Here is a 27,803-nt window from a genome sequence, read left to right as displayed (position 1 = left end):
AGTAAATAATCTCTCAATCATTAAATCAACTTCTTTCATTATTTTTTCTCTCACCCCTGGCTGGCAACATCACACCTAAGTGCCATGGACACTCTCTGCAATGAAGGTGGAGATGGTTTAAAACCTATGTACTGTATGTTTGAGGATGGTGAAAATGGATGGCTATTCAAGCAAGCATTGGATTACTTTTACCTGGCTCAATTACTACACGAAGGTCACCTGTGGAAGGATGAACATGTAATATCTCGTGCCATCAAAACATGTGAACTTCCACCTATTATGCAAAGCTTAGGATACTTTGCAACTAAGAAGGAGGTCAGTCATTACTTTTTTGATGGGTTTGATAAAAACATATTAAGTCACTGACATCTACTAGGTTTACTCTAGAAATGGAAGAGTGAATGGAATTCATTGGTCTTATTCAAGGCATAAATGTTAGAAAATCAATCGCAATCCACATTCTTAGTCAATGCAGTATGAAGAAATGTATTTTAACAGGAGCAATTTCCACAATTTTAAATACCTATTTAATTTTAAATACCTATACCTAAATTTTAAATAAATATAAATAAGTTACCCCATCCTCAGTTTTCCCAAGCCCCGTGACTGTACACCCTCCCTCCATCCCCTTCCCCCACCTTACCGCCCACCACCCCCTCCTACCTTCCTATTTAAGCACAGCGCACTTGATATTTTTGTACCTGATGATGCTGAAAAGCGAAACCGGTCGTATCAATAAATGTAAAATTGTGGAAATTGCTCCTGCTTTTTCATTTTCATTATGTCACGTTTCCACTCCATCTCGCCTGAAACCTCAGACTATATTTGTATTTTAACAGTTATTTTCAACAACGATAGATCCCCACTTCGGTAGAAAAAGCTCAAGGTAAGGTGTGCAAAATGAAACTCGGAGGATAACCCTTAAGAGAACCATCCATCGTACACAGGCAACTTAACTATTTACCAGTTTTACTATGCAGTGCCTGCCTCCAGTTAAGCAGCCATGATAGCATGTAAATGAAACTCCTTTCTGAGCTAAGTTTTTTCATGTTCTACACACTGTTACCCTAAGGAGTAATTCTACTTCCTCAACTGCATTTCTAAGTTGTGATCTTTAAACTTGCTTAAGGTTTTAAAAGTCCATATAAATCAGAGGAATACCATTGATTCAGGAAATTTTCTTGAAGAATTAAGAGATAGTCTTTATGCATAGACCGCATTACTCTATTACAGCTGCTAATTTTAAAAAGACGTGGCAGAATTCTTGAACTGTTGGATCCCTTGGAGAGAGCAAGTTTCAGTACTTTAGAGTATGCACATCAAGCACTTAGGCATAATTATAGCTCACAACCTTTGTAAACTCACCCAGAAATTTTTAAAATATACTACTAAATGCACTTTCAACAGATACTACTGTAATATTAAATGACGACAGAAGTCCTGGAAAAAATGAAATTCAACCCTTTTGGTCAAAATTGATAAGAAAAAGTAGCTTTTATGACCATTAAGCATCATTCAGGGTTAATTTTATGTTATTAATTTGCTTTGCTGTGAAAAGATACTCTAATAGTTTTGTTTACATCATGCAGACAATTTATACAACATTGGTATTAGTCACCATGTCATGGAAAACATAATGCCAGAGAGTATCTCTTAGATTAATACATTCTTAAATAGTAATGCATTCAGCAGAGAATTCCTGCAGCTAAATTGATATTAGCAGCCTCACTTTCACTTTTAGGTTACATATATTGACTCTTTGTAAAAATTATTACAACCATCTTTACTTTCGAGATAGTTTTCCTCCTGTCTGCCCACTCCTCGCACAAATATAGCTTTCCAACAGTTTCATTCATGAAGATGAATGAAACTAGGAAAATGTCATAAGTTACATTGTCCATAAATCTGGTACTTACGATACATACAATGATACCAACAAGAAAGTTCTTCAAAATTAAGCTCGGGCAAATGTAATGGAATACTTAACAAAAATTTAACTGCATTGAAGAGGTCATTACAACAGATATTTTAAGGGTAGCAGCGCAATCGTACAAAAATCTCACAAACTCTCTCTTAGTTTCAATGACAACCGTAGTTGAAATAAATCATCATTTCACACTATTTATTTCGAAGCAGTATCATACTAAATCACATGTTAGCTAAATGAAAGTGACCTGTTTTCTCAGAGTGTCTCCACGTAACACTTGTGTCCTATTTGAAGAGTGAGATTATTCCATTTATCATTATCTTGCTCTCCAAGCAAGCAATATGATGTTAGTGAGATTGTCTGCCATGAATGTGCAAAATTAAGAAAAATAGAATCAAAAAGCAACTATGAATTAACACTCACTGAAGCTGTATGCTTAAGAAGATGCTACACTCCCCCTCGACCATTCCTATTTTCCAATTTTCCACAGTGTATTATTTGTTTTAAACTTACTCTATCGTCTTGAAATTATAAGGGCATGTAGCATAAACTGTCTGAGAATAAACAGTGACAAAATTATCCTATTTAAAATGCAGGTAAATGCTGGCATGGGTTTACCCTATACGCCTTGAAGAATTCAAGATAATATCATTAGTAGAGATACGTGAAAATCGCACTTTCATTTTTACTTTATCGCACTTTAAATAACAGTTCATCGCATTTTGTAGCGTCTATTTTTTTAGTTCCATAATGAGGTAATGACGATAAAATGTAGTGAAACACGGTCATATGACAAAATACAGAATATTTTAAATGATTATGTTGCAGAACAATAATAAATTAAGGAATAAGAAATATAGAGGCGGTGTAGTAGCTTGCCTGCACCCACTTGAAGTTCGCGGCCACGTAGAGTCAGCCAGCCAACTAGCAGCTGGCCAGCCGCTCACATGCTTTAAAGCAGTGAGTGTCGGTGGAGCATTTAAACTCTGCTCGGCACAAAATGAACAAATGTTGCCGTCGAAAAGGCAAATTTGCGTAAAAATATCATAAAATTCCAGTCATCGCATATATGTCGCATTTATTTGCGCACATCGCATCTATATCGCATTTGCAATTTTCACGCATCTCTAATCATTAGTCATAAACAAGTAATCAGTCACAAAAAGAGATCACTCCCGTGGGATCGCCAGTCATTCTCCACTACTACACATTAGCACCCCCAAAAAACTTTTTTAATTTTTGCAAGAAACTTATGGGCCATGATTGAATTTATGACAAATATATGAATATTAATGTTAGTTATGATGTCAAATCATACTATTCTCCTAATTTAGATCCAGTCCATGCTGCATGAAGTAATGAATGAAATTTCCATACGGACAAAACGGAAAAGGAATGAAATTGAATTTGAAGACTTCATTTGCTTATTTCTAAATCATAGATCAGCTAAGGGAATTACTTTTAATGATCTAACGAAACATTTCAAAACTTTAAGTGAAGGAGAATTCACAATCCCAACAGAAAAACTATTGCACGTGCTAACAAATAGTGGTGAGTAATATGCCCTAACAATAACATAAAAATGCTTCAAATTGCTTATTTTAAATAGATAATTGTTACCTTCACATAGACTGTTAACTAATTTCCAGTTCAGAAGTAAGGAAGCACAGCATAGCTAGCTAAATAAAAATTAAGGTCCATCATAACATTTTGTTGATGATGAGTATTTATTTGAGACATACGACTCCTTAACCTATCCTATCTAATAATAATAATAATAATAATAATAATGCTAACTTGAAACTTATATCAATAATTCAGAAATTTCATAGCATGTACCAATAACATGACATTTACTCTCAATAATTACTTCATGGCATAACTGGAAACAATGATGATGAAAGGTAGAAAAAGCAGATGTAATTACATATAGGAAGCGCACATGAATGTCATTAGAATCTTGAGAGTATATGGAAGAGCTAAATACAAAAATATATGAATTATAAATTAGGCAGGTATGATGAAATAATATCAAAAGGCCCAAAATGTGAGATGAAATTCCATTACGCTACCTTTATTTATACTGAATCAGATTTAATCCTTGATTATGTACATATTAACCAGCACTTAGTTCTTTCAACTCAAAGATGACTAAAATGACAAAAGATATAAATTCAATTTAAACCTGGCTACTCCAACAGGTGAAAATATGTCCACTGATGAACTAAAAATTTGCATGAAAATTCTGCTTCAAGATGGGATTTTGGATGAAAACCATATGTTGGAAGAAAATGTTTTGCAACTTCCTGAGGTCAGAAATGGAAATGAACTGTGACAAAATCAATGAACTTAGTTCAGCAATGGTCATATAGCTATTTTTATTTTACAGGAACTAACTCAAAATATTATTGAAGATGCTCTCTTAGGAATAAAGAACATGGAAAAGGAAGGTGAAAAGTAACAATGCTGAAATGTATATTTACTGGCTGTACAGCATTAAAATATGGTACATAAAACTTAAAATTACTTGTATTCACCAGTAAGTCCTGAAGAGCCAACAATAACATTTATTCATTCTAAAAATGCTTCTCAGGTTTCATGGTCTCAAGGAGAAATAAAAAAATATTTAAGAATACAACTACTTTTAGTATCACATTATTTTTATATAAATCATTTCAGATCCTAATAACCAAATAATTACATTGTGTAAACCATTTGTATTGGCCTACCTTGACTATGCCAATTAGAAAACTTAAATCAAAAGAACAACACATCATTTACGAGGAATATGTCTACAAACAGCAAAATTTACAAAGACTCGGTGCACACGTTGCAAACATACCCAAAAATGAAAACGATGCCCATTCACTCATTTTAAAACATTCATTCATTCAGTTCTATTCGACTGCAAACATTCATTTGCTCAATAGGTCTACTTTTAAATGATCATTACTTTTGTCAAAGACAAGTTCAGTTTATCTATACAGTATTTACATCACAGCATTCATTATAGCAAGAGGTATAAGGCTTCAGCAGGCTCAAAATGGTAAGGAGTCCTATGGATTTGTATGTTTGAAAACGGACCCTGTCCACACGGTAAATTTCACCTCATGTCCCTGACATGTGATCAGTTGTTCTTCCAGAACTACCACAACGTTTTCTGCAATCAGGGCAGTACCACTTCCCCTTGGGAGGCACCATAATCCCCACACACTCAAAGTGAAACCACTCTATGGCACATTTCTTGCCATCACAGGCAATCATTTCCGACACCTCATCATAGGGACACTGGCAGTAGCAATACAGGCTGCCTGTATTAGCCCCACCAACACTATCTCCTGGAACTTGGCCAGTGGTGCGGAGGGAAGCCGATGGCAATGGGCATGACGGTCCTTCACTCTGCTCCTCATCTCCACTCCAGTCTTCTGAATCGCCTTCGCTCCTACCATTCTGACTTTCATTTTCCTCTCGCTCACTTGATGTGTCTGAAAAAAAAAGCCTCACTTTAGGACATCCTGTTTTGCCCATATTTTAGCAGGGAGTAGTTTTAGACAAACCTATAGGAATAGAACCAATAGCTTCTTAGTTTTGAAACCACATAACTCTAACTGAATAAAAGGAAATTTTCTTTGAATGGTAAGAAAACTGCTACCAAATGTGAATAACCAAGTGACGCAACTGACTAATTGGAAGAAATCCTATAGATTTGATTTCATTATCTCTACTTAATTCTCTATATTATTTCTACTGCATAGATACATTTTTCTCAACTTATACGCAACCAAACTCTACAAATGAGGAACCAAAATGCACAGAATTTATCAGAGAACATGCGACGGCATATCTTACTTCCTAAATATTAATCTTGTTTCCTAAAATTGGTTTTTAAAAATAAAAAAAACAATCGATTAAAAAAAATAATCGATTCGGGCAAGATTGTCCTCATCCCAAGAATACAGTTAACGCCGTCGGATCCCACCATACCTTTTAATTTGACTCGCAGACAATTTCCCATTAAGGTTGCCTATGCGATGACTATTAACAAGGCTCAGAGTCAGACTTTGCAAAGAGCTGGCTTATTCCTGCCAGACCCTGTATTCTCTCATGGCCAACTTTATGTAGCATTCTCTAGGGTAAGATCTTTTCAAAATATTTTTGTAAATATTAAGGAAAACGCTAAACAAGTATTAACAGAGGATAGTGTAATTACTTCCAATGTTGTGTTCAAAGAGGTCCTCTGACCTCAATTTGTACATGAACATTCCAATTAAATTTGTACATAAGACCCTGCCTTTTTTTTCTACATTTTAAAATTAGAAACGCTCCTATCCCGCTGTGGACCTGCATTGAAAAGAGCGGGGGAAGCCCACTGGGAGCGGGCGCATCACTCTCGTATTTTCTTTATATAAAACTACCAGGCAAGGCAAGAAAGGGATAGGAACTTATAATGGAAAAAGGACGAGGACAACGGTGCTGTGGTAGATGGAAAAAAGCCAGAAATCAGAGGGTAAAAATATAAAACATATATTTAAATTGTTTACCTTAGCTTCAGAGAGATTTACATGTAAAATTGCAGAGAGTGGCTACTGTATCAGTAAAAAGTTTCACTGAATAGAGCCCTGAGGGGTAGAAACATAAGTGCCCTTGAGCAGGAAGGGAAAAGGGAAAGAGAGGGTGTGAACTCTGTTTCAAGTAAAATTCAACACTTCATAAGCAGTCATCTTTGATATTCCCTTAGGGAAAATACTTATAGATAGCCATTAGTAATTGCGGATAGGGGCAGAGCTACTATTGAGGCAGAGATTTGATCCTTTGGGGAAACCAATGTGTAACATTATCTTAGCACCATTAGAATTGGAAGGTGAAAACACTTACTTCAATTTGTACAATTATCAATTGATAAGTTGTGAACATGCAGACTACACAGCTAACAATGCATCTATAATGCATTATTCAAATATTTTTGTTTCTATTGAATTGAGAAAAGCTAATTATTGTAGCTTTTTACTGATAAATATTTCTATCTGATGAGTATTCAACTCCAATTGTAATAATTTGACTTCTTTCTGAGTTATAGCTTTTCAAATTCAGTGGTGCACTCTAACGCTAAAAAAAACCAGGTACCATTTTCCATACAACTGAGATGACAGAAACAGAAAAATGTTTCTGGAACTGAAGTCTAAAATGATGCAATGAAGATTTGATGCAACTAACTTTTCCAGGGTTTCCTTTTAGTAAATGGTACCTAAACTCTGGTGCACAGAACTTCTGCACTTACAGTAGAAGCAAACAAGTGGGAGTAATACATATATGGTTGGATTTTCCTCATTAATGGAGAGGAGGATTGTCGAAGTGCTAGACACGGAGGGTGAGGGGAGGCATCTTCTAGATGAGATACTAAGACATGAATGGATGGAGTACTGAGAGGATAGGGGATGTTGAAAACAGTACCAGAGGGTAAGTGAGACAGAGGAAATACAATAGGATTTTTAGATAACATGAAAGGGACTTAAGTTGAATTGAACAGGTACACATATGAAGGGAGGGAAGACTGCCAGAATACTTTAATACTAAATTTGAAATTTGATTTTTTTCCTTAAAATATGGGGGTGTTTGTAAAATCTAAATGGGTCGTGTAATCTCCTGAAAAATGCAGGAACATTCATTGTAAATTGGTAACTGAAGAACATTATTTTTTAACACATTATATTTTATTGGCTTCCTTGTTAGTTTATGCTTGTCCTTCCAGGCAAAATCTTGCAAATCTAATTTTGACCACTTTCTGATTAGCTAGGGCACTGAAATTTTTGGGATAGCTTAGTACTGGATCATCATGCAATGTTCATACTTTATATACATACACAAAATCAAACATGATCATAACTCAGGGAGAAAGCATCTATATGATACACCAGCTCACTGACTGAAAGCTGATGGAAGCTCCCCATATTGCATGGGAGTAAAAATTCACAACTGTAAGATGGGAAAAAAATAATATAAATAAGAGGCACTGGACACTTGCACTGGCAAAGGACACATAAGTTAAATAAAATCTATATTGATTGAAAAAAGTCATTATACTGTGAATGAGTTTCTGAATGACTGTTTATGTATGTAATGAACATATGTTTTTTATGCATAATTTTAAGCAAGATATTATGTTTTTTACTTATATTTTTGTAATTATACTTTTTGAAGAGACGCCAATTTACATGCAGAAATATATGATGCTATGAATTGTAAGTGTAATGTGTCAATAAACTACCATTATTATTATACGGCAATTATTAAAAAAATGGCCACCAAAATCCCATGGAGGCACTGCAATCATTACAAGTGTAATTAAGTCTTAATTAACCTTGAGAACACAAGCACACCGATATCCGTTGCAGCCCAGATGTTACAATTGGCGACTCCTGAATGAGGGAGACAGGATTGAGGCTCTCTTTTTCCATCATATTTTTGTTGTCTATCTTAAACAGAAGCCTGCGATTTACCATTCCTTCTATAATTTGCCCTGACAATTGTATTTTGCTGAGTGAAATTTTCGTATTTTCTTAAAACTTTTGCCCTATCTATGTAGTTTCATTAACTCTCAAACATTAAAAAAGTTTTATTAATAAGAAGAAAATATTATATAACTAAATATTTCAACTATATTTGATGAAGAAGTTACAATACATTTTAAAAACATAGCGCACATGAAAGATTCTATTCGTTTTTGCTAAGAGACAAGGACAATACCTTTTGACCAGCAGGTATTGATTTTATGATCTTACATGTGCACCACGTTTTTCATTTTTGATACCTGAAATGCTAACACTTATTTTAACTTTTTCATCAAGCATATTTGAAATTTTCAATAACTTAAGGTCCCATCGTTTTATTATTTTTAACATAAGGTTTTTTATAATATTTTTCATATTGTAGTATTATTTCTTTTAAATTGATACCAATTATTCATAGATTTTTATGTTAATTATTGTTCATAAATTTCAATGTAAATTTGCGTACTTGCATCAACTGGATACATAAAAATGGTTTTTCAATATTAGGTATTTGGCATTTGTAAATGGTGACCTTTTAAATTTGAAATAACCAGAAAACAGGATCTCCCTGAAGAAATAAGGAGAAGAAATTGGTTGCAACAAAAAAAAAAGGGCTGGAAAAACATTAAAAGTGGACTAATGGAAGCTAAAAAAAAAGGTCTTGCTGGAATTAAAGCTGCATGAAGTCTTATACCACATTGAAGACAGAAGCAATTATAAATATGTGAGGAAGGAAGAATAACAACTTAAAAACATAAAAGCAGAACAAAATAAACTTCAAGGGAGAGAAAGAGGAAAATGAATGAAGAATAATAGCAAAAACGCACAAAACAATCTTTTCACAACATAGTGGAATTTACCTATAAAATAGAGACGAACAACTTCAACAAATGAAAGAGCGTAAGATCCTTGTCATGAGGAACAAGAATGAAGATTTTCTGATTCAAAAAGACAAACTGTAGGAAATTGGAAGGTATTTATAGTTGCAGAGCAATATAATGGAATTAAATTCATATCCAAAGTAATTGAAGAGGAATGTGAGGTTAAAGGGTTGATAACGGAGCTTCAATTTTAAGATCCAAATTGATGCTGCAGAAAAGGTGAAAAGGAAAAAATATCTTGTATTGACGATATTCCTGCAAAGTTAATACAAATTTAGGGGAAAGGTAACACCTTAGCCCTGCAAAACCACCTGCAACGTGTTCCCAACATGAAATATACTTAGGGAGTTAGAGGGGATCATTATGGAATCTATTCTCAAAAAGAAGAGAGGGGGATGTGTGAAGATTTTAGGAACATAACCCTGATGTCATATGCTTTGAAGATAACAAGGATCATCTGTAGGAGAAGAAAGTGGAAAGCAGGAGACTTTTTGGATTAAGAAAATTTCATATTTAGGAAAAGCAAGAGCACAAAATAAGCTATACTGGCCCTTATCTAGCTCCAAGAGAAGGGGAAACTGACATTCATGATGTTTATGGCCCTAGATAAGGCTTTTGATAGCATGTATTATAATACAATGCTTGCCATACTGAAATAAATTGGTGCTCTACAATGAATGGAGAATAGGGTAGTTTCCTTCATCAAAGAAAACAAAAGGCATTGATGGCGATTCGTTACCCACCATTAGTGTATTCATAATACACAAATTATTTGGTTTTTGAAATACCGGTTTAGACGAATGGCAAGGGTCAAATTTTAACCTCATTTGAAAAAGGCCAGATTGGCGCCCAAGCGATTCCACTCCACGTGACGTCACAGGGACCTAGTTTCTACACGAGAGGATAGGAGTTATGCATCGTCAGAGGCTACCAATGCATGCATGAGGCACAGAGCTCAGGGAAACATGTCTTAATAATCACCTATTAAAACTGGCTAAGGTCGGAAAGTTTTCTTCGCTTGATAAGGTATTAATAAACCTTTTTTAAGCCATGCGCTACCAGACAGGAAGGTACTCAGCTACCCGTTAGCATCCTGCGTCCTATCAGCGCTCAGAGCCTCGATCAAGGTCACCTACCAGGGAGGAGGGGGAACCAGAAATGCGTCGCACGGACTTTTTCCCTTCATTCCTACTTAGCCGTCGCGTTTTCGCGCGCTTGAAATTTTTCACTTTTCATTTGATCGCGAAAAATAGATATCGTCATTTAAAAATCTAAAAGCGTGAAATACGTACTCCAGGAGTAATAATCTTTCGATTTAGGCAATAAAAAAATAATAGAAAACCACCCTATTATCCAATTTATAAAAAATACCGAAGAACTGAGATTAAATTTGTACTCAGCTACAAAGAAGTCCTTCTGAAGAATAAGGAAAGGAGTGAGACAACGTTGCGCTCTGTCCCCTGTACCTTTCAATTTTATGTTAGGAAAAGCTCTCACAGTAATCAAAGAGGAAGAGCCAGCATTTAATATCCACAATGAAAATTAGAATGCTGTGACAGGCCGATCACGTAGCAGTCATAGCAAAGACGAAGAGGGATCCGTAGAGACTTCGAGAAAATCTGGAAGGGACAATGTCTAGGTTTAAGCAGAAAAAAATTAAGAAAAACCAAATATTAACCATCAAAATCAGAAAAGAGGCGAAGATCAATGATGAACTAGGTTACTAAGAAGGAGTTATGATACCTGGGTATCCAAGTAACAAATGCAAATAGTTAACATGAAGTTTGCCATAATAAGAAAAAGGAATCATGTAGTCAGTAGAACAGCCACCTCGAATAGATCATTCTTCATAATGAGGATTCTACCCATGCCTGGGAATATAAACATTGAAGTAAGGAAGTTATTCCTATTAAAACTAACTCTATAACATTTAGTGCCCTTCTTCATAGCAGCGAGAATTGGATGATGAAAGAAAAGAAATCAAGTGTGCATCACTTGAGATGAGGTGCCACAGAAGAATGATGAGATCAAATGGATCAAGAGAAGTCATTTGAAAATACAGCAGACTACCGATTATCCGGCAGCGGTTTATCCGTGTCGCGGCTTATCCATTTTTACACTTCATCGATGTTTTCCTTGATCTTTATAAAATAATTTATTGGATGCATAAGCACCAGGATATTTGCATTTTAATGCAAGGCTACACTGGGCTTATTATTTCCATTAGAATCCTCTATGTAAAAGGGAATTATTTTCTTTACTTTTTGACAAGGAATGTTTCGAGCTAACTTGGACGTCTGCTCTAGAATGCAGACGACGATCAGTGGCGGAAAAAAATCTCTTGATTAATTTTAGAAGAATCTGCAATGGTTAACTAATTGCAAATTAAGAGATATGTTGTCCATGGTCTATAATTGTATATTTCATTTCGCAAATGCTTAATATGACCATGGCCTCTCATTCCCAAGAATACGGCCCTAAGGAACCAGAGATTTCATCGTACTCGGACATATTACGGCAGTGACTAATCAAGGTAAACCTGGAGAGGAAGGGAATAATAGAAGTGAAGGCAACAGGGAAATTGGAAGTAAATCAGCGTTAAGTCATAGCCGGGCACTCGCCTGTGTAGACAAATAGCCAAAAGTCGTGGTTTCCTATAACCGCTGCTGCCTGACGGGGTAATCACACTACCATTACCTTCACGGATGCTCCGTGTTCATGTTATATAAACATAACAGTGCGTGATCGGTCACGGTTCAGTGATCACGGAACCACATCCCGCAGCAGTTGCATACCGGACAACTTGGGCAAGCTGCAACTACGTCTGACAGTGTAGTTTCTGACGTTGCACAGCGGTTTTGAAGCATCCATGCAAAACAACTTTCGGCATCCGTGACCTCGCAGACACAATTGTGCAGTTTTCGAAAACCAGTTATAACATGGAGTAATAGGGATACAAGTAAAATAACGTCATCGCTGCTAAAAAGATCACAGTCGAGAAAAGAAAGCACTAGATGATTTCAGAAAGAGATCTAACATAATAGACAATGTGCTTAGTTAATAGTTGATTGTTCGATTTACCTAAATTATGAAAATTACAAGAAATTAAAGTGAAAGCAAATACAGAGATAAATAATTGCTTACAATCAGATCAACTTGCACAATCTGATACATAAAGTAAAAAGAGAGGAGGCACATTTGATTTCCAAATAGATGGAAAAGGCATTATTGTTTGCAGCTATCATAGTAACCTCGGTGGTGGCCAGGTTAAGTCCTTGCCTCCCAAACCAAAGGTCCATGTGTAAGTCCCATGTGGGTGGATTATCTCTTTTCTGGGCTTGGATGTTTGTGATTGTCCCAAATTGTTAACCCTTATGTTTCACCTACAGTAAAGGCCTTCAATGAGCTGTTTTTGGGGTGATGAAGATAAATAAATAACAGCGCTGTGACTATTGCTTCACATGTCAGTCAATCTTTTGCTGCATGTAAGTCACTCATATCAAAAATATGAAAAGAAGATACAAGTAACTAAGCCAAATTCGATTGAGAATCAAAATCAGTACATGGGAGAGGCAGACACAGATGATGATAATATTGACATCATATCCTTGGAAAGAAGTGATACTACACTGCTTTCTGCTTTGAATTGGTAAACCAAAATGCTAGAAAATCACATTAAGTAAGCAAGGTGAAGCTAATGTATTTACTTGAATCTTGTTGCCATATCACTATATTGAGACTTATGGTACTACCACTGAGGCTGGCACGAAAGAGAAATCATTTTAAAGATGCAACCTTGATTCATGCCATGATCCTCCAAGTCCTCAAACGCTGTCACATGATATTCATCCAAAATAATCGATTATAGGTAAAGCAAGACAAGCAAAACTTGCTTTGCCCAATGCCACAAAATATGTACTACTGATTCCACAAAATATGTACTAACAGATGTAAAAAAATGAAATAAATACTGAAATAATAAATTTTCACCTACAATAGCTCTCATTGGTGAGTTAATTTAATTATGTTTTGGTAGTAGTCATTTGCCTGGTGTTCGAAAAATGGAACACCTCTTTGAAAAAGATATACATGTATTGTTCTTGAGATATTGTTTTTATGTGTATTACAATACGTAAAGATCATAGTCACTGTTGTATTTTTCAAACCTGGGTTAAAATAGCGGAAGGAGAAAAGAATCCCCTCCCTTTTGCACATATTTGGGCAGGGTCCAACAGACGCTGAGTAAAATGCTTCATTTACTCATGACAGTGCGTAAGGAATCAATTTCTTTCCTATGTATTGTATCCATTTCACAATTTAAATTTTTCTAATATGGGACCCCATGCGGTTGATGCATATTCAAGAGGCAATACGACAAGTGTGAAGTAATACCTCTCTTTTCCTTTCTTATGAAAAGGACCTCCTGCAACACACTTGACAAATTCCAGCTTCTTTAATAATAATAATAATGGCTATAATAATAATTTAATAATATTTAATTACTTTAAGGCTCAAATGTATTTGCTTCAGAACAGCCTTAAATGGTATCTTGTCATAGTCCAGTCATTAAGGCCCCGTTGCCATGTGAATGTCCCAAGATCAAGTCTCACATTTGTCACTTCACATTTTCATAATTCTTTTCTATTTTACAAAAGCCTGCGTTTCAACATTAACTCCATTATTTTCATTGAAAATTTTATTTTAATTTAATTTTGCCATTTTTTCACACAGAAGCCTACTTTGATTTGTGTTATGTCTGCGTCGCAACATGACGCATTATTATGATTACACATTTCCTTGGTTTTCTTTAATAAGCAATATGATATTCTGCACTCCTATTCCTACAATTATTGTTTTAGGCAACCTTATTGTTATAGGTGATTGTAATGCTATAGTCAGCAAAGATCAGGATTGAAGAATAATCAGAAAATATGGATAAGGAAATGGAAATGAAAGATGAGAAAGGCTGCTGGAATTCTGTAGAAAACACAAATTAGTGGTTGCCAACACACTGTTAATAAATCAAATGCAAAGAATATACATGAAAAATGCAAGGAGACAAAAGAAGATTTCAACTCGACTTAGGAATCAGATAAAGGACTGGAATAGTGATTCGAGGTCAGATATCGACAAAGATCATTATCTAGTGGTAATGAAATGCCACCCAACATTCAAGAAATTAAAGAAATCAGCGAAGAATGCATGACATTTACAGAAACTGAAGGGGAGAAAAATCAACAGGCCTTTCAGGAAGTAGTGGAGAACAAGTTAGGATTAGAACAGACTGAGATATCAGGGGAGAATTGCTGGAAAAATATCAAAAGTGGGCTTTTAGAGGAGCTAGAAAGAAATAATCAGTAAAATAGCTCAGGCAAAAAGGGCTTTCTAAAAAAAGAAGAATCCTCTTACAGCTGAGAATAAAAGCATAGAAGTAAGGCAACAATTCTTCAGATGCTGCAGTGGAGTACGTTTCTCTATGGAAGCGATGACTGGACATTGACAGCAGCAGAGAAGTCAAGAGTGGAAGCATTTGAAATGTGGTGCCACCAAAGAATGATGAAGACAAAGTGGATTGACCAAGTAAATAATGAGGAAGTACCAAGAAGAGTGGAAGAAACGATAAGTCTTCTAAAAACCTTAAGAAAACGGGACAACTTATGTAGTTGGTCACATTATGAGGCATGATAACCTGATGTAAACAATGGTAGGACAGGTGGAGGGGAGGAAAGGCAAGGGACGGCCCCGAATGAGCTACTAAGGACAAGTTATAAAGGAAGGAAAAGAGAAGAAATAAGTCAACATGAAAAGAATAGCCAATAAGAGAGAGCATTGGAGAACTATGTCGAACCAATCATATGGTTGCTGATTAATGACAATGATTCTTATAATTCAAGTGTATTTTTCTAATTGGATGGCTTTATTGGTTGAAATTTCAGCACTCTACGGAGTAGGATAGGAAAAACATACCCAGAAAGCTACCGGCAGTTTCCTTAGTAATCAAGAAATTATAATTGGTTTGAAAAGTGATTCTAGGAGCTAGATTGCATGGTTTCTCAAACTTGAATTTACAGGTTCAACCTTATTTTCTCTCATTTCGCTGTAACTTGGAGCTACTAACGCCTAAGTAGCATTCTAAGTATGTAGTAGCATACTAGCACAATCGTATTCATAGATTGTTACTTAGGGCTACTAAGCTTAGTATTCTACTATCTTATGATAAGAGTGATAGTGAAATTTGACATTTGTTGATATTACAACTGGTTTAGCAATTTGTTTCAGCTTGTTAATTTCATTGTCTGCATAATGGCAATGTGAAATACCATAAACTGATTCTAAATCATAAGTGATGAGTGAGAAGTGAGATGTGAAGAATCCTTTTGAACTTCAATGGGTTCAAATTCTTTCAATGAGTACTGAGTGATTGGAAAACTGATTATGTATCAAGTTTAATTAGTGTTAAGTAATAGCGTTTACCATTAATTGTGAGCCAAGTTTTTCATTGAATCAGTTGATTTAGAATATACTGGTTATAAATATCAAAAAGACAGCTCGTGAAATGTTGCCTGCCTTGTAGTGCTATTTGTGATATAATCAGTAAATAAATAAGTACAACAAGATTAATGATGCTCTGTTTCTTTATACCAACCACCTCTAATAAAATACTCACCCTATGTTTCCGCACTCGTACGATGTCGATATTTGAAAAATTCAATCATGGCGAGGCAGATTGCATTCTTTCCTTAACTATAACATTTTAGGAGTTGAAAACATATGTTAATAATTCCTTGCTCATAGGTATTTGTAATGTAATAAATGTCACACATTTCACTCACTCATATCACTCACACATTTATCTTAGCGTTATTTTCTTATGATTCTTTTCTGCATCGTAAAAGTTTTATAATTTTTCCTTATTTACTGCTTTTCGAATAGAAGTGTGTATAATAGTGACGTTGCTAATTATGTTTCTTCATACTCATCACGCATGCACCAATGAAAATTAATGTCCGAAGTGCAAAACATACATACATCATCAAATGGATCGACCGAGTTAGTAACGAGGAAGTCCTAAGAAGAGTAGGAGAGAAGAGAAGCCTCATGAAAACCTTAACAAGAAGACGGAACAACCTTATAGGCCACATCATGAGACATGACTTGGCCTGATGAAGACAATCGTCGAGGGACAAGTGGAAGGCGAGAACGGAAAAGGAAGACCTCAAACAAAATACATGGAACAAGTAAAGAAGGATGTGAAAGAGAAGAAATACGTAGGTGTGAAAAGATTAGCTGATAGGAGAACTGAGTGGAGAGCTGCGTCAAACCAATCCTAGGATTGTTGACCAGTGATGATGAATCAATAAATAATCTGTTATGGATTTACATCGATTCATACATTATCAAGTAAAAATTTCGATGCATATTGATTAATCTATGTCTTTTCTTTGATAGTTTTACAAATTTTCCGTGCCGCAAAGGAGTCAGATGCAATGTTGCCAAATGTAGCCTAACGGGTTGAACACAAATCGTTACAGAGTATCGGCTGCTGAGCTTGCTAGTAGCTTACAAAGATAGTAGTTCACTTAATAGAATACCATGAATACTGCATATCCTTAGCAGGCAATTTAAAGGTTTTAGTTGCGGATTACGTTAGTCACCCCACTAGCATGTTTTAGTGGAAATCTTTGAATACGGCCATATATGTTTTAGGGCTATAAGGATCGATTATTCTCTTGCTGGGAGAGTAAAAGCAAAATATACCAAAAAGTCACTTATTGTGATTGTCTTATCAGAGAAATCTTAGCCTCTTCTTTCTCAACAATGGTTTAATATACATGGTGAATTTTTCAGCCCCTTGTTTAGCTTCATAAGTGATAGAAATCAGCACCTTATTGTTTCTGGCATCTCATCTCACTCGTCCCCGGTAAAATCAGGAGTTCCTCAAGGCATTGTTCTAAGACCATACCTATTTAATTATTACATTGACGACTAAGCCTCCCAAATTCTTACCTCCAAAGCTCACATGCTATTATACGCTGATGACAGCAAAATTTTCACAAGTGATTTTCTTAAATTCCAAGTTCCCTCCTGCCCTACACACACCCACTCCATGACCCACATATCAGTTTCCAGATTAACACTCATATCACACACTATTTCACATTTTTTCCCAGATTAACACTCATTCACATTTTTTCTGCCTCCCTTCACTTCTTAATTTCCTTCCCTTGCATATTGATCCCTTTTCTCTCAAATCCCCATCCGTCTTCACAAACTTGGCTAAACCTTACCCCTAAGATCATCAATAGCATCACTTCCAACACTTTTTCTTATTTTTGCTCCAATTCTCCGTACAGCAGACTCCCGATTATCCGGCTGCGGTTTATCTGGGTTGCGGATTATCCGTGAATGATTTTCACTCTCACTCAATTTTTTCCGCGATCTTTATTTTAAAACATCGGACGCAAAATCATCGGAATTACTGTATTAATGCTAGGATACTTTGGGCTTATTATTTCCGTTAAAATCCCCTTTGTAAAACAGATGCGAACGCACGCTAGCTGCATTCACGGGAGCGTCCTGCAGCAGTTGCAACCTGGGCAACTTGTGCGAGACATGACATGGTGCCAGACAGTGTAGTTTCCGATGTAGAGCAGTGGTTTTGAAGCATTTGTGCAAACCACTTTACTGTATCCGTGATCACGCAGCCACGGATGTGTGGTTTTCGAAACCAGGCCTTACATGGAGCATTAATAATACGAATACAACCATGTTATCGCCGCTAAAAAGATCGCCAACTGGCGAAGAAAGCTCTCATTGAGTCCGGGAAGCACTCTAAAATAACAGAATAACTCCATAAATAATAATATACTGTTTGTTTTAGGTAAATTATGAACATTCCAAGGCATTTAAGCAGGGCTGATAAAAATCATGATTTTTTTCAAAAAAATCATTTTTGTTGATTTTTTAAAATTTAAATCTGATTTTATTGATTTAAATGAGATTTTTATGATTCTCCATTCATCAAAAATTCAGTTATTTGCAAAACTAGCTATTTGGGCAGCATATTGGAGAATGATCGTTTGCAGAAACAATAAGAGGCAACATACTCTAAACTTAATACAACATTTAGTCAATCAGGGGAGAGAACTATGGAAATGCCAATGGTATCAAATTAAAAATTGCACCAGCATAATATAAAATTGCCATTGGAAGTGTACTATGTACTATATTATGCGGTTCTAAAGCATATGAAGTTTAGAAAAATTCTGTAATTGCAACTTTGTATGGTGCCTACGCTTAGAAGTTAAATCAGAAAACAATTTTTTTTCAACGGATACACTACCCTAGTAGAAATGGATATCCATATAATATCCATAGATGGTTACCAATATTCAATAAGCATTATATCTAAAAGTAATATTGTATAGATATTGTGAGGATATTGATATGTGCTGGCTTTATGAAAAAGCATAATATCCAAAAGTAATATTGTGTGGATATTGTAATGATGTTAATTTTATATTGACTTTTGGATATTAATGGGAATGATAGACATTTCTTTAATTCCATTCAAACATACGTGAACATAATTAGTGAATACATTGTGCTCCAGGGGAGCAGCCAGGAATCAATGGTTTTAGGCGCAACTAGCACTGGGGGGTCTGAGGGTCTGGAATACCCGCTAGGGTAAGTGGGATATGCAAGGGCCCTCCCCTAGAATAATTTTCAGATAAATGTCTCAAAATGGAGAGTTTTATGGCTTTCTGAGGGATATTTTATTGATCGCACACACATATTCTATAAGTAATATTAATCAAATTAAAAGAAATGGATTTAACTTTAAAATTTATCTAAGCCCTATACTATAGTATTCTAACCAAAGCCATTTTTTTTTATTTTCATGTTACATGCATTCCTACGGTATCATTTATATTTAAGAGCCACCATTGTGCTGATAACTGTCGATTCATTGTATTAATTAAGAAATAAAAATCAAAATTATACACTTACAGCTTCCTTTTCTTGACTCTTTAAAAATCAAACATATAGATCACATTATGATTTGAATCACCTGATTGTTTAAAATAAAAATCAAGTGATTTAAATCGTGATTTAAATCATGATTTAAATCAAAGTGATTTAAATCAATCAACCCTGCATTTAAGTGAAAGTTTGGGTTATCCATGTTTTCCGATTATTCGTGCCATCCCTCCCCATCATTAACCTGGATAATGGTATTTTCTAAATTGTCTCCCGCATTTTTATGTACTTCATTCTCATTATATTTTATGAATCTGCTTGTTAATGTGCCACTGTAAATTGGTAATATGTTTGTCATGTGGACATTTTCAATATAAAAAATAACTTCCATGTACATCAGGTGACGGAAAGAAGATATGTAGGTCGACATTTATGTTGTTTAATATTTTGTTAACCCATTTCAAATGCTGGAACATTCATAGATCACATAAAATTTGAGCAGTGGGTTGAATCACTCATTTAGAAGAGAAGTAAGTATAATCCCAATTCATTCCTGGTAGATTAAAATCACCAAATATAACCATTAGAAATGAATCAGTAATTATGCTAGCAATTTTTTCCAGACTCAATGAAGGGCAAGTATACATCACAAGAATATTTTAGAAGGAAGTTTACCGCACCAACCAAAAAATAAGGGATGTGCCAATATCGATTTTTACAAAAATGATGTGTTGATGTTCCACATTGTGAACACAAAACGAAACTCAGAAAAAAGGAAATATTTTTCGCATTGCAATTAAAACTCACCACCACATTTCTTCGTGCTGGTGTATGTATCATGACCCAACCTATAATTAGAGTGATTTAGTAACTCTAGTTCTGAATCTGAAATATCACAGCACAAGTTAGTTTCAGTAGATACTATAATATCATGAGCAATACCTTACATTTCTAATTGCAATAGTGAAAACTTTGAATTGCTTCCTCTCACATGCATGTCTTTCTATAACATTGTTCTCAGCAGCGGTTATGAAAAAGCATGAGAACTTCTCAGAGCATATCTACTTAAGTCAGCATAGCAATATTTCAGGCTAGATTTTAGTCAGGAATTTAGTATCTGAACAATGTATACATACATGTCATTTTCAACTTACGTCCAATCCAACCTACAACTAAGTCTTCAAAAAGTATCATATTCATTAAGTCAGGGAGTACCTTTACAATGATTAGAGGAAAATAAATCTTATATAAAAATAGGAAGCATTAAATATTGGATCCCTTTCCAGTCGAAAGATAAATATTTCCACTCAATATTTCGAGTCGAAGTAATTAAATACAAAATAAAAAAAGGACTGCAAGGGGGTCATTCCACGTCAAATCACCCAGAAATTTTCAAAATGACACCCACCGACTCGGATTTTTATGAAATTTTTGTCACTAGCTACTATCACCTATCTAATGACCCATGTAAAATATTTCTTCTCTCACTCTCATAGTTTGCAAGATATGAGGAGTCAAAGTTTGAGATGTTTGCTCAGAAGTGGCGCTAGTGGGAGTCAAATTCCAGAGTGCAGGGCACAGGGTAAAAATTCATAACTCAGAAACCACATAACATATTTGAATGAAATTTTGACCCCTTGTCTATCCAAGTACATAGCTTCCATAGTAATGTCTTTTATTTCCCTTGCATTGTTATGTTGGCCAAAATGATGTCAACAGTTGTTAATTAACCGATTTTTTTAGCTCAAAAACATTACTTCATATTTTCAGAATTATCACCAAAAGGCAGAGCAGTTAACTCATCCAATTTTTTTTTAAATTGAAGGTTAATATGTGCTCCAATATACTGTGAAATAAAAATGGTGGTGTTTTGACTGCCACTATGAGTATTTCAGGTTTTACTTTTTTTTCTGCCCCTGTGAGAGGGATTTTGGACACGTACTGTAAGATAATAAGTATAAGTGTATCCATACCTTCATGAGGATATATTTGAAATATTGGTCAGTAAATCTAAGACCAAACATGTAGTCTAGTGAATGTGGCTCTTGTTCATACAATTTTTTTTAATAGCAATACTTGGCTTGTGGCAGCTGAGGGTAAAAAAATCCAAATGGCTCAGAAATGTGAAATGATGCTTTTTTCCTGGAATTTACCCATTTTTCAAGTGTTTAGTTTATGGAAAAATTGGTATCAAAATACATTAGGCTCTTACTGTGCATTAGAGGATAAATGGAAATACTAATTTAAATAAAATTATTTAAATAATACACTTCAATGTGTTTAAGGCATCTCCCGAACATCTCTGGAGGCTCTCTCGGGCAACTAAATGCTTTACAATACCACCAATTCCATCACATGGGGATATTCCATTGCTTGTAGCAAAGAATGTCCATGATGCCATTAAGGAGAAATCCTGGTAATGCTTGCAAAGATTGAGAAATATTTTGCAGTTCTTGTACCGTCCTGCACAACCATCACTAAAGTAACTCAATTTTTTGACTAAAGTAAAATTTTCCTTAACAAAGCAAAATATTATTCTTTAGGTTTCATAAACAAAAGCTACATCATGCTCCAAATCATCTGACAAGATGCATGAACTGGAAATAATAAGCTGTTTAGTCAGGTGATCTAGAGTATAAATCACAACAGGGTGTACCGTACAACTATCACTTGTCCAGTGATTCCCTTGTGCCTCATCCTGGATAACATATGAGTAGCTCTCACTGAAGTCAAAGAGAACAGCTGCTTCATGGGGTCCAAGATTTTCTTTCATTTTCTTAAGGTAGTTTGCCTGTACCTTCGTAATAAATGAATGGGGCACCAGTTTTTCCACTCTTTTAATTTAAATTGATAGGTACTCATCAAATGTCACCGTGAACTTCACCAGTTGATATCTGTCACTGGAAACCCACTGACTGTATGAAACTTCATCTCCGGGGTCACATTCTTCAAACTTTTTCTGCAGTAAGCTTTTCAATTTTTCACGTGAAGGACACTGAGAGCAATGTCGCAGTATACAGTCCCTATTATTTCTAGAGCACACAAAATAACCAATTAGGTCCTGGCTTGTTTCCTCTATATTACAGGCACTAAGCAGTAGGTTGACATTTTAATGAATTGTGCAAAAACACACTGAATGCGTTCCAGGACATCCTGCTACCACAAACCATTTTGGACCTAGGTTGCAGAATTTAGAAAAGCCAATTTTAATTCTGGGGAAGTCAAATTTAAAAGTGGAATACAATTCCTTCAAGTTAGCAAGTAATAATCTCTTCTGAACATGTACATTTTTGGAGATACTTATGGAATCTTTCTTTCCAGGCATCATTCTTGAGTACTCATCACTTTCATAGAAAGTCCTAACTAATTGTAATGTTTTATTTTTGCCTTCCCTTTTCTCAATTCAGGTGCAGCTAATTTTCCATTGTCTCTGAAAAGTTCTCTTGCTTGGCGGGCAGTGTACTCACTCACATGAAACTCTTCCATTACTTTCTTCCTGCTCCATAAAGTTGGTACCAATGATAACAGATGTACCTTTCTGTGTTGGGTGCTTGATGTGTCAACTTTTTGTTTGATTAACCCGTCAGCGTCCAAAGTTTTTTTTAAATTCACGCATATTTCACTTTAAAAAAATATGATACTTATTAACTTCACACAAAGAACACAATTCAAACTGACTGAATAATGGAGGAAACCTTCTACTAAGTATGTGCACTGAAAGGTATGCTAAAATTCACATATTAAATACATTGCCGGAGCATTGGCTCAGCACTGCACTGGGTGCCCTATGGCGTGGGCGTTGACGGGTTAAGTCTATGAGCACATCTATATCATGAACTTTCTGAAGTAGTTCTTTTGGCAGTTTTGGGTCATCCTTTTCTGGAGATAATTCTTTATCAAGAAGTCTTTTAACTTTCCTTTTAAAATTACTGCATGCTGACTCTACTTTCCTTTTAGCGTAGGTTGACCTTCTGTGAGATGATATGCCATGAAATTTTAAAGGTGACTCCTCTATATCTTGCAGCGTTCTGTTAAGTAGCTTAGTTGATTTTTCTTGGGATACTGTTGTTTCAAAATTCAAAATACTATCATTGCTGTCACTATCTACTGCTTCAACATCAGAAAGCTCATTTCCAAACCTGGAGTGTTTCTGTACTTCCTCCCTACATGGCTGGCATACTTTCATTCCTGGCACTAATTTCCGAAGAGTTGGGATTTTACAGGCCTTTTCTGCAAATTCAAGACTTACATTTCTCAGTGACTTTGATATTTTCTTCTTGTGGCTCTTAAAAGGATCAAGACAATATATTTGGTAGGTTTCATACTTTTTCAAATAGTATATTCTGTGATGTTCGCAGACATTGGATAGGACTTCCCCAGGTACACCACTTCTGAGAGATAACAGCTGTTTTTCAAGCATACTCATGATCTCAATTTTGTTCAGTTGCACCACTGGTGTGTAGCTTTTTTTGAGGCAATCAGATGCAGTTACTTTTCCAATGCTGCACAGTTCAACAATTTGCTCATTTTGAAGCATAGTGGAGACACTAACCTTTTTTAATGTCGAAGTTCACAATGAGCAGCTTTGCTTAACTCATAGCACACACAATTAATGTACAGGTAAAAATACACTGATCGTACACACAGAATAAACTTGGACACCCAGGGAGCATCTTTACACAAGAAGACTTGGCAGAAGACTAATAGTGGTACCCTAGAATCTATTTTGATTTATCATGCCCTCACTGTGATACATTGTAACACTTTATTCTTCCTAGAGGTTGCACTTAATTCTCTTATTCCTTGGGGAGATGTAATAACACTGAAAAGTGAGGCTGAATAGGTGGGATTGTATTACCTTCTCAAGTTTGTCATGTAATACAGGCAGTATGTAATAATGTATGTACAGTAATAATGTATGTGAGGCAGGGGAGAAAACAATGTGGCACATAATGTCAGCATTATCTCTCCCAGTGAAATAGAAATTTAATACTCCAGTAGCCATCAAGGAATGTGGATATTGGTGACAACCTGCTACATATCTATAAGTAATACCATTTGCTGTGCCAGCTCTTCCATCACTGAGGGTTTGGAAGACCATACTTCTTCTGTGAAAGTGAGGCTAAATTTGTACAACTCCAGTTCAGCGGGACTCATTTAATCACTTTTTCACAGATCTTAACAAACTTGAACATTGCATGTGCTTATGATGACCACTGGTTTTTTTGACTAGTTATTTCTAAACACGAGGAAGAACATGATGTGAAAGTGAAATTTATGCACCCATATGGAAAATCCCCATGTGATGGAATTGGTGGTATTGTAAAGCATTTAGTTGCCCGAGAGAGCCTCCAGAGATGTTCGGGAGATGCCTTAAACACATTGAAGTGTATTATTTAAATAATTTTATTTAAATTAGTATTTCCATTTATCCTCTAATGCACAGTAAGAGCCTAATGTATTTTGATACCAATTTTTCCATAAACTAAACACTTGAAAAATGGGTAAATTCCAGGAAAAAAGCATCATTTCACATTTCTGAGCCATTTGGATTTTTTTACCCTCAGCTGCCACAAGCCAAGTATTGCTATTAAAAAAAATTGTATGAACAAGAGCCACATTCACTAGACTACATGTTTGGTCTTAGATTTACTGACCAATATTTCAAATATATCCTCATGAAGGTATGGATACACTTATACTTATTATCTTACAGTACGTGTCCAAAATCCCTCTCACAGGGGCAGAAAAAAAAGTAAAAACTGAAATACTCATAGTGGCAGTCAAAACACCACCATTTTTATTTCACAGTATATTGGAGCACATATTAACCTTCAATTTAAAAAAAAATTGGATGAGTTAACTGCTCTGCCTTTTGGTGATAATTCTGAAAATATGAAGTAATGTTTTTGAGCTAAAAAAATCGGTTAATTAACAACTGTTGACATCATTTTGGCCAACATAACAATGCAAGGGAAATAAAAGACATTACTATGGAAGCTATGTACTTGGATAGACAAGGGGTCAAAATTTCATTCAAATATGTTATGTGGTTTCTGAGTTATGAATTTTTACCCTGTGCCCTGCACTCTGGAATTTGACTCCCACTAGCGCCACTTCTGAGCAAACATCTCAAACTTTGACTCCTCATATCTTGCAAACTATGAGAGTGAGAGAAGAAATATTTTACATGGGTCATTAGATAGGTGATAGTAGCTAGTGACAAAAATTTCATAAAAATCCGAGTCGGTGGGTGCCATGCCTGGGTGAACTGACATGGAATGACCCAAGGGATAAAATGAAACTCTAATAGGAATGAAAAAGTTAACATTAACGGGATGTGAACTAAAGCAAAAATTTCTTTGTTTCTACCCCAAAAATGTCTTTTCAGTAGTTAGGGTCATGAATTGAAGAGTAAGTGGATAAGTCAGTCAGGACATATTGCTACAAATAAGAGATATGTATGTCTAATTTCCAACTAATTTAATCTTATTCATTCATTTATTTCAGATATTAACAAGACAATTTTTAAATTTCCTTACCAAAGAGTTGACTGAGCATTAGGGTAGTAGGGCAGGGAGTAGACAAAATTGGAGAGCAATAATTCGAAATAGAACTAGATAGAATAAAATCATAAAACCCTATTTTGAGAATCGTTCGGCACTATAGGAGAGTGATTGTGTACTGTGTACCACCTATCATCTTTTGCACAATCATCATGATGTGTTAACGGACATTATGAATGCCATCAAAAATTATTCCCAGGTCACAGTTACAGGATGGTTAGAGGGATGATTTTCAGCACCCAAGTAAAGCACTAGTTGCAAAAAAAAATTGATGGTAGAGAGAAGAGAATGTGTCAGAGTTGCGATCCACTTAAAAAAAAAATTTTTGCAAGTCCATGTTTTGCAGAATGCCTGAGATTTATTTCTTGAAACAATTGCCTCATATACTTCTTGGAAGCAATTACAATAAGGATTGATAATATTTATATATAGCAAAGGTATATTTCATCACTAGACACTTCTGTATGAAAAATAACACTGTCATCTGACAACTACTGTTTAAATCAACGTTGATGGTTGTACTCTCCATGAACTGACATTTACTGGCTGACTTGTCACACCCTACGCTGATTATAAAATCTCAGACATGACTTGAGCCTTGCTAGGGATAAGAAAATATGATTACTAAAAGCTTGACGTCTGCTGTGATATGCATTTTCTCATGCATATTCGATGGTTTGGCCACTAGGAGTCCTGTGGTTCTTGTTACCATGGCAAAAAATGCTACTATAATAATTATTACAATGGATTCTCCAAGTAAAGGATTCTACTTATATGAACATTAGAAGGATTTCCTGGTTGCACAATGGTATGAGAGGATTCTCTCGGCAAATGATTTTACAACTGTTTCCATTTGTCTGAATCTAATCTTAATTTATTGCAGAATGAAGCTAAGGAAGCACAGGAAATCAAATAAAATTGGATCACCCCGGGTGTGGAATAAAGCTGAAAAAAATGAAGGCTAGAGAAATATCCGGGTACAGGACTTTTTTTTATTGGTGTACCTATTGGTAGATTATCCCTATGGCTACATGTTTTCTATATACAGCAGTGGAAGAATTTAAACATAGTTGGTACCGCTCAGGAGTGCATAGTAAGAAGGGAGTGATAAAGAATGTGTTCCCATGCAAGTGATTCTAAATCTTAATTCATTGCAGGCTATAGCTCGCAAAAGGGTTTCATTCGAAGGTATTTCACAACAAAGCTTGATGTGGCAGGCATATTCAGGGTCTGGATGCTGAAAATGACCAACTGGATTTATTCCCACAGGTTACAAATTTTCTTCAAATGACGTCAAATTTTCTTTGCATTTCCAGATAAATACTGCCATTTTGTAATAGTTTGTAGTTTACCGAGTAAGGATGAGTGAATACAATAAGAGTTATACATTCCCTACAGGCTGGAGAATAATGGAGCTGCAAGGCATCTTAACCGAAGGAAAAGATAGTCACCCAGAGGAGCCATAAATGCTAAATTTTGGCTAGGGAGAAAGTCTTTAAAATCAGAGTTTTTGCTTTCTTAGTCCTTCCTTAGAAGAATAGAAGGAGAGAATTCCATAATAAGTTTGACTTGTGGAGTCATAAGATTATGATAATGGGCTGCTGCAAGTATGGATACAAGGTAATTTCTCTTACCCAGGTGAAGATAATTGCTGTCTAAATTTTTTTTGAGACCTGGACCAAATTCATTGATTTAAAATTCAGGCCTTTGTTTGGTTCTGATGAGTAAGGAAACATTTTAAAGATATGGGAAGTTGGGCAAGTGAGATGCGAAGAATGATATAGATTCTGGAGGGGACGGATTTCATTGAGAATAACAATAAGGGAAATACTTTTGAAAAATGTAAGTGGAGAAGAGCCATCTGTAAGTTTATAAAAGATATTGAATCTCCATAGATAAA

The 27,803-nt window shown here is 35.4% G+C and overlaps 2 protein-coding genes across 4 annotated transcripts in view; one reads left to right on the top strand and one right to left on the bottom strand.

Moving 5' to 3' along the window:
- Positions 1-4,438, top strand: part of LOC124159338 (cilia- and flagella-associated protein 251-like) — a 31,254-nt gene extending 26,816 nt beyond the window's left edge. For all 3 annotated transcript variants that reach the window (XM_046535093.1, XM_046535091.1, XM_046535092.1), the window contains 4 exons: positions 81-315; positions 3,262-3,478; positions 4,129-4,238; positions 4,317-4,438. In XM_046535093.1, coding sequence (XP_046391049.1) covers positions 81-315; positions 3,262-3,478; positions 4,129-4,238; positions 4,317-4,388 — 634 coding nt within the window. In that variant the 3' untranslated portion in view covers positions 4,389-4,438. The remainder of the gene's footprint in view (positions 1-80; positions 316-3,261; positions 3,479-4,128; positions 4,239-4,316) is intronic.
- LOC124159337 overlaps positions 3,974-27,803 on the bottom strand; it is a 34,781-nt gene continuing 10,951 nt past the window's right edge. The window contains exon 3 of the mRNA XM_046535090.1: positions 3,974-5,412. Within this exon, the coding sequence (XP_046391046.1) occupies positions 5,036-5,412 (377 nt within the window). The 3' untranslated portion in view covers positions 3,974-5,035. The remainder of the gene's footprint in view (positions 5,413-27,803) is intronic.

This window comes from Ischnura elegans, chromosome 5, assembly GCF_921293095.1.
Source record: "Ischnura elegans chromosome 5, ioIscEleg1.1, whole genome shotgun sequence".
NCBI classification, from domain to species: Eukaryota; Metazoa; Arthropoda; class Insecta; order Odonata; family Coenagrionidae; genus Ischnura; species Ischnura elegans.
This window is presented reverse-complemented; position numbering and strand designations above follow the sequence as displayed.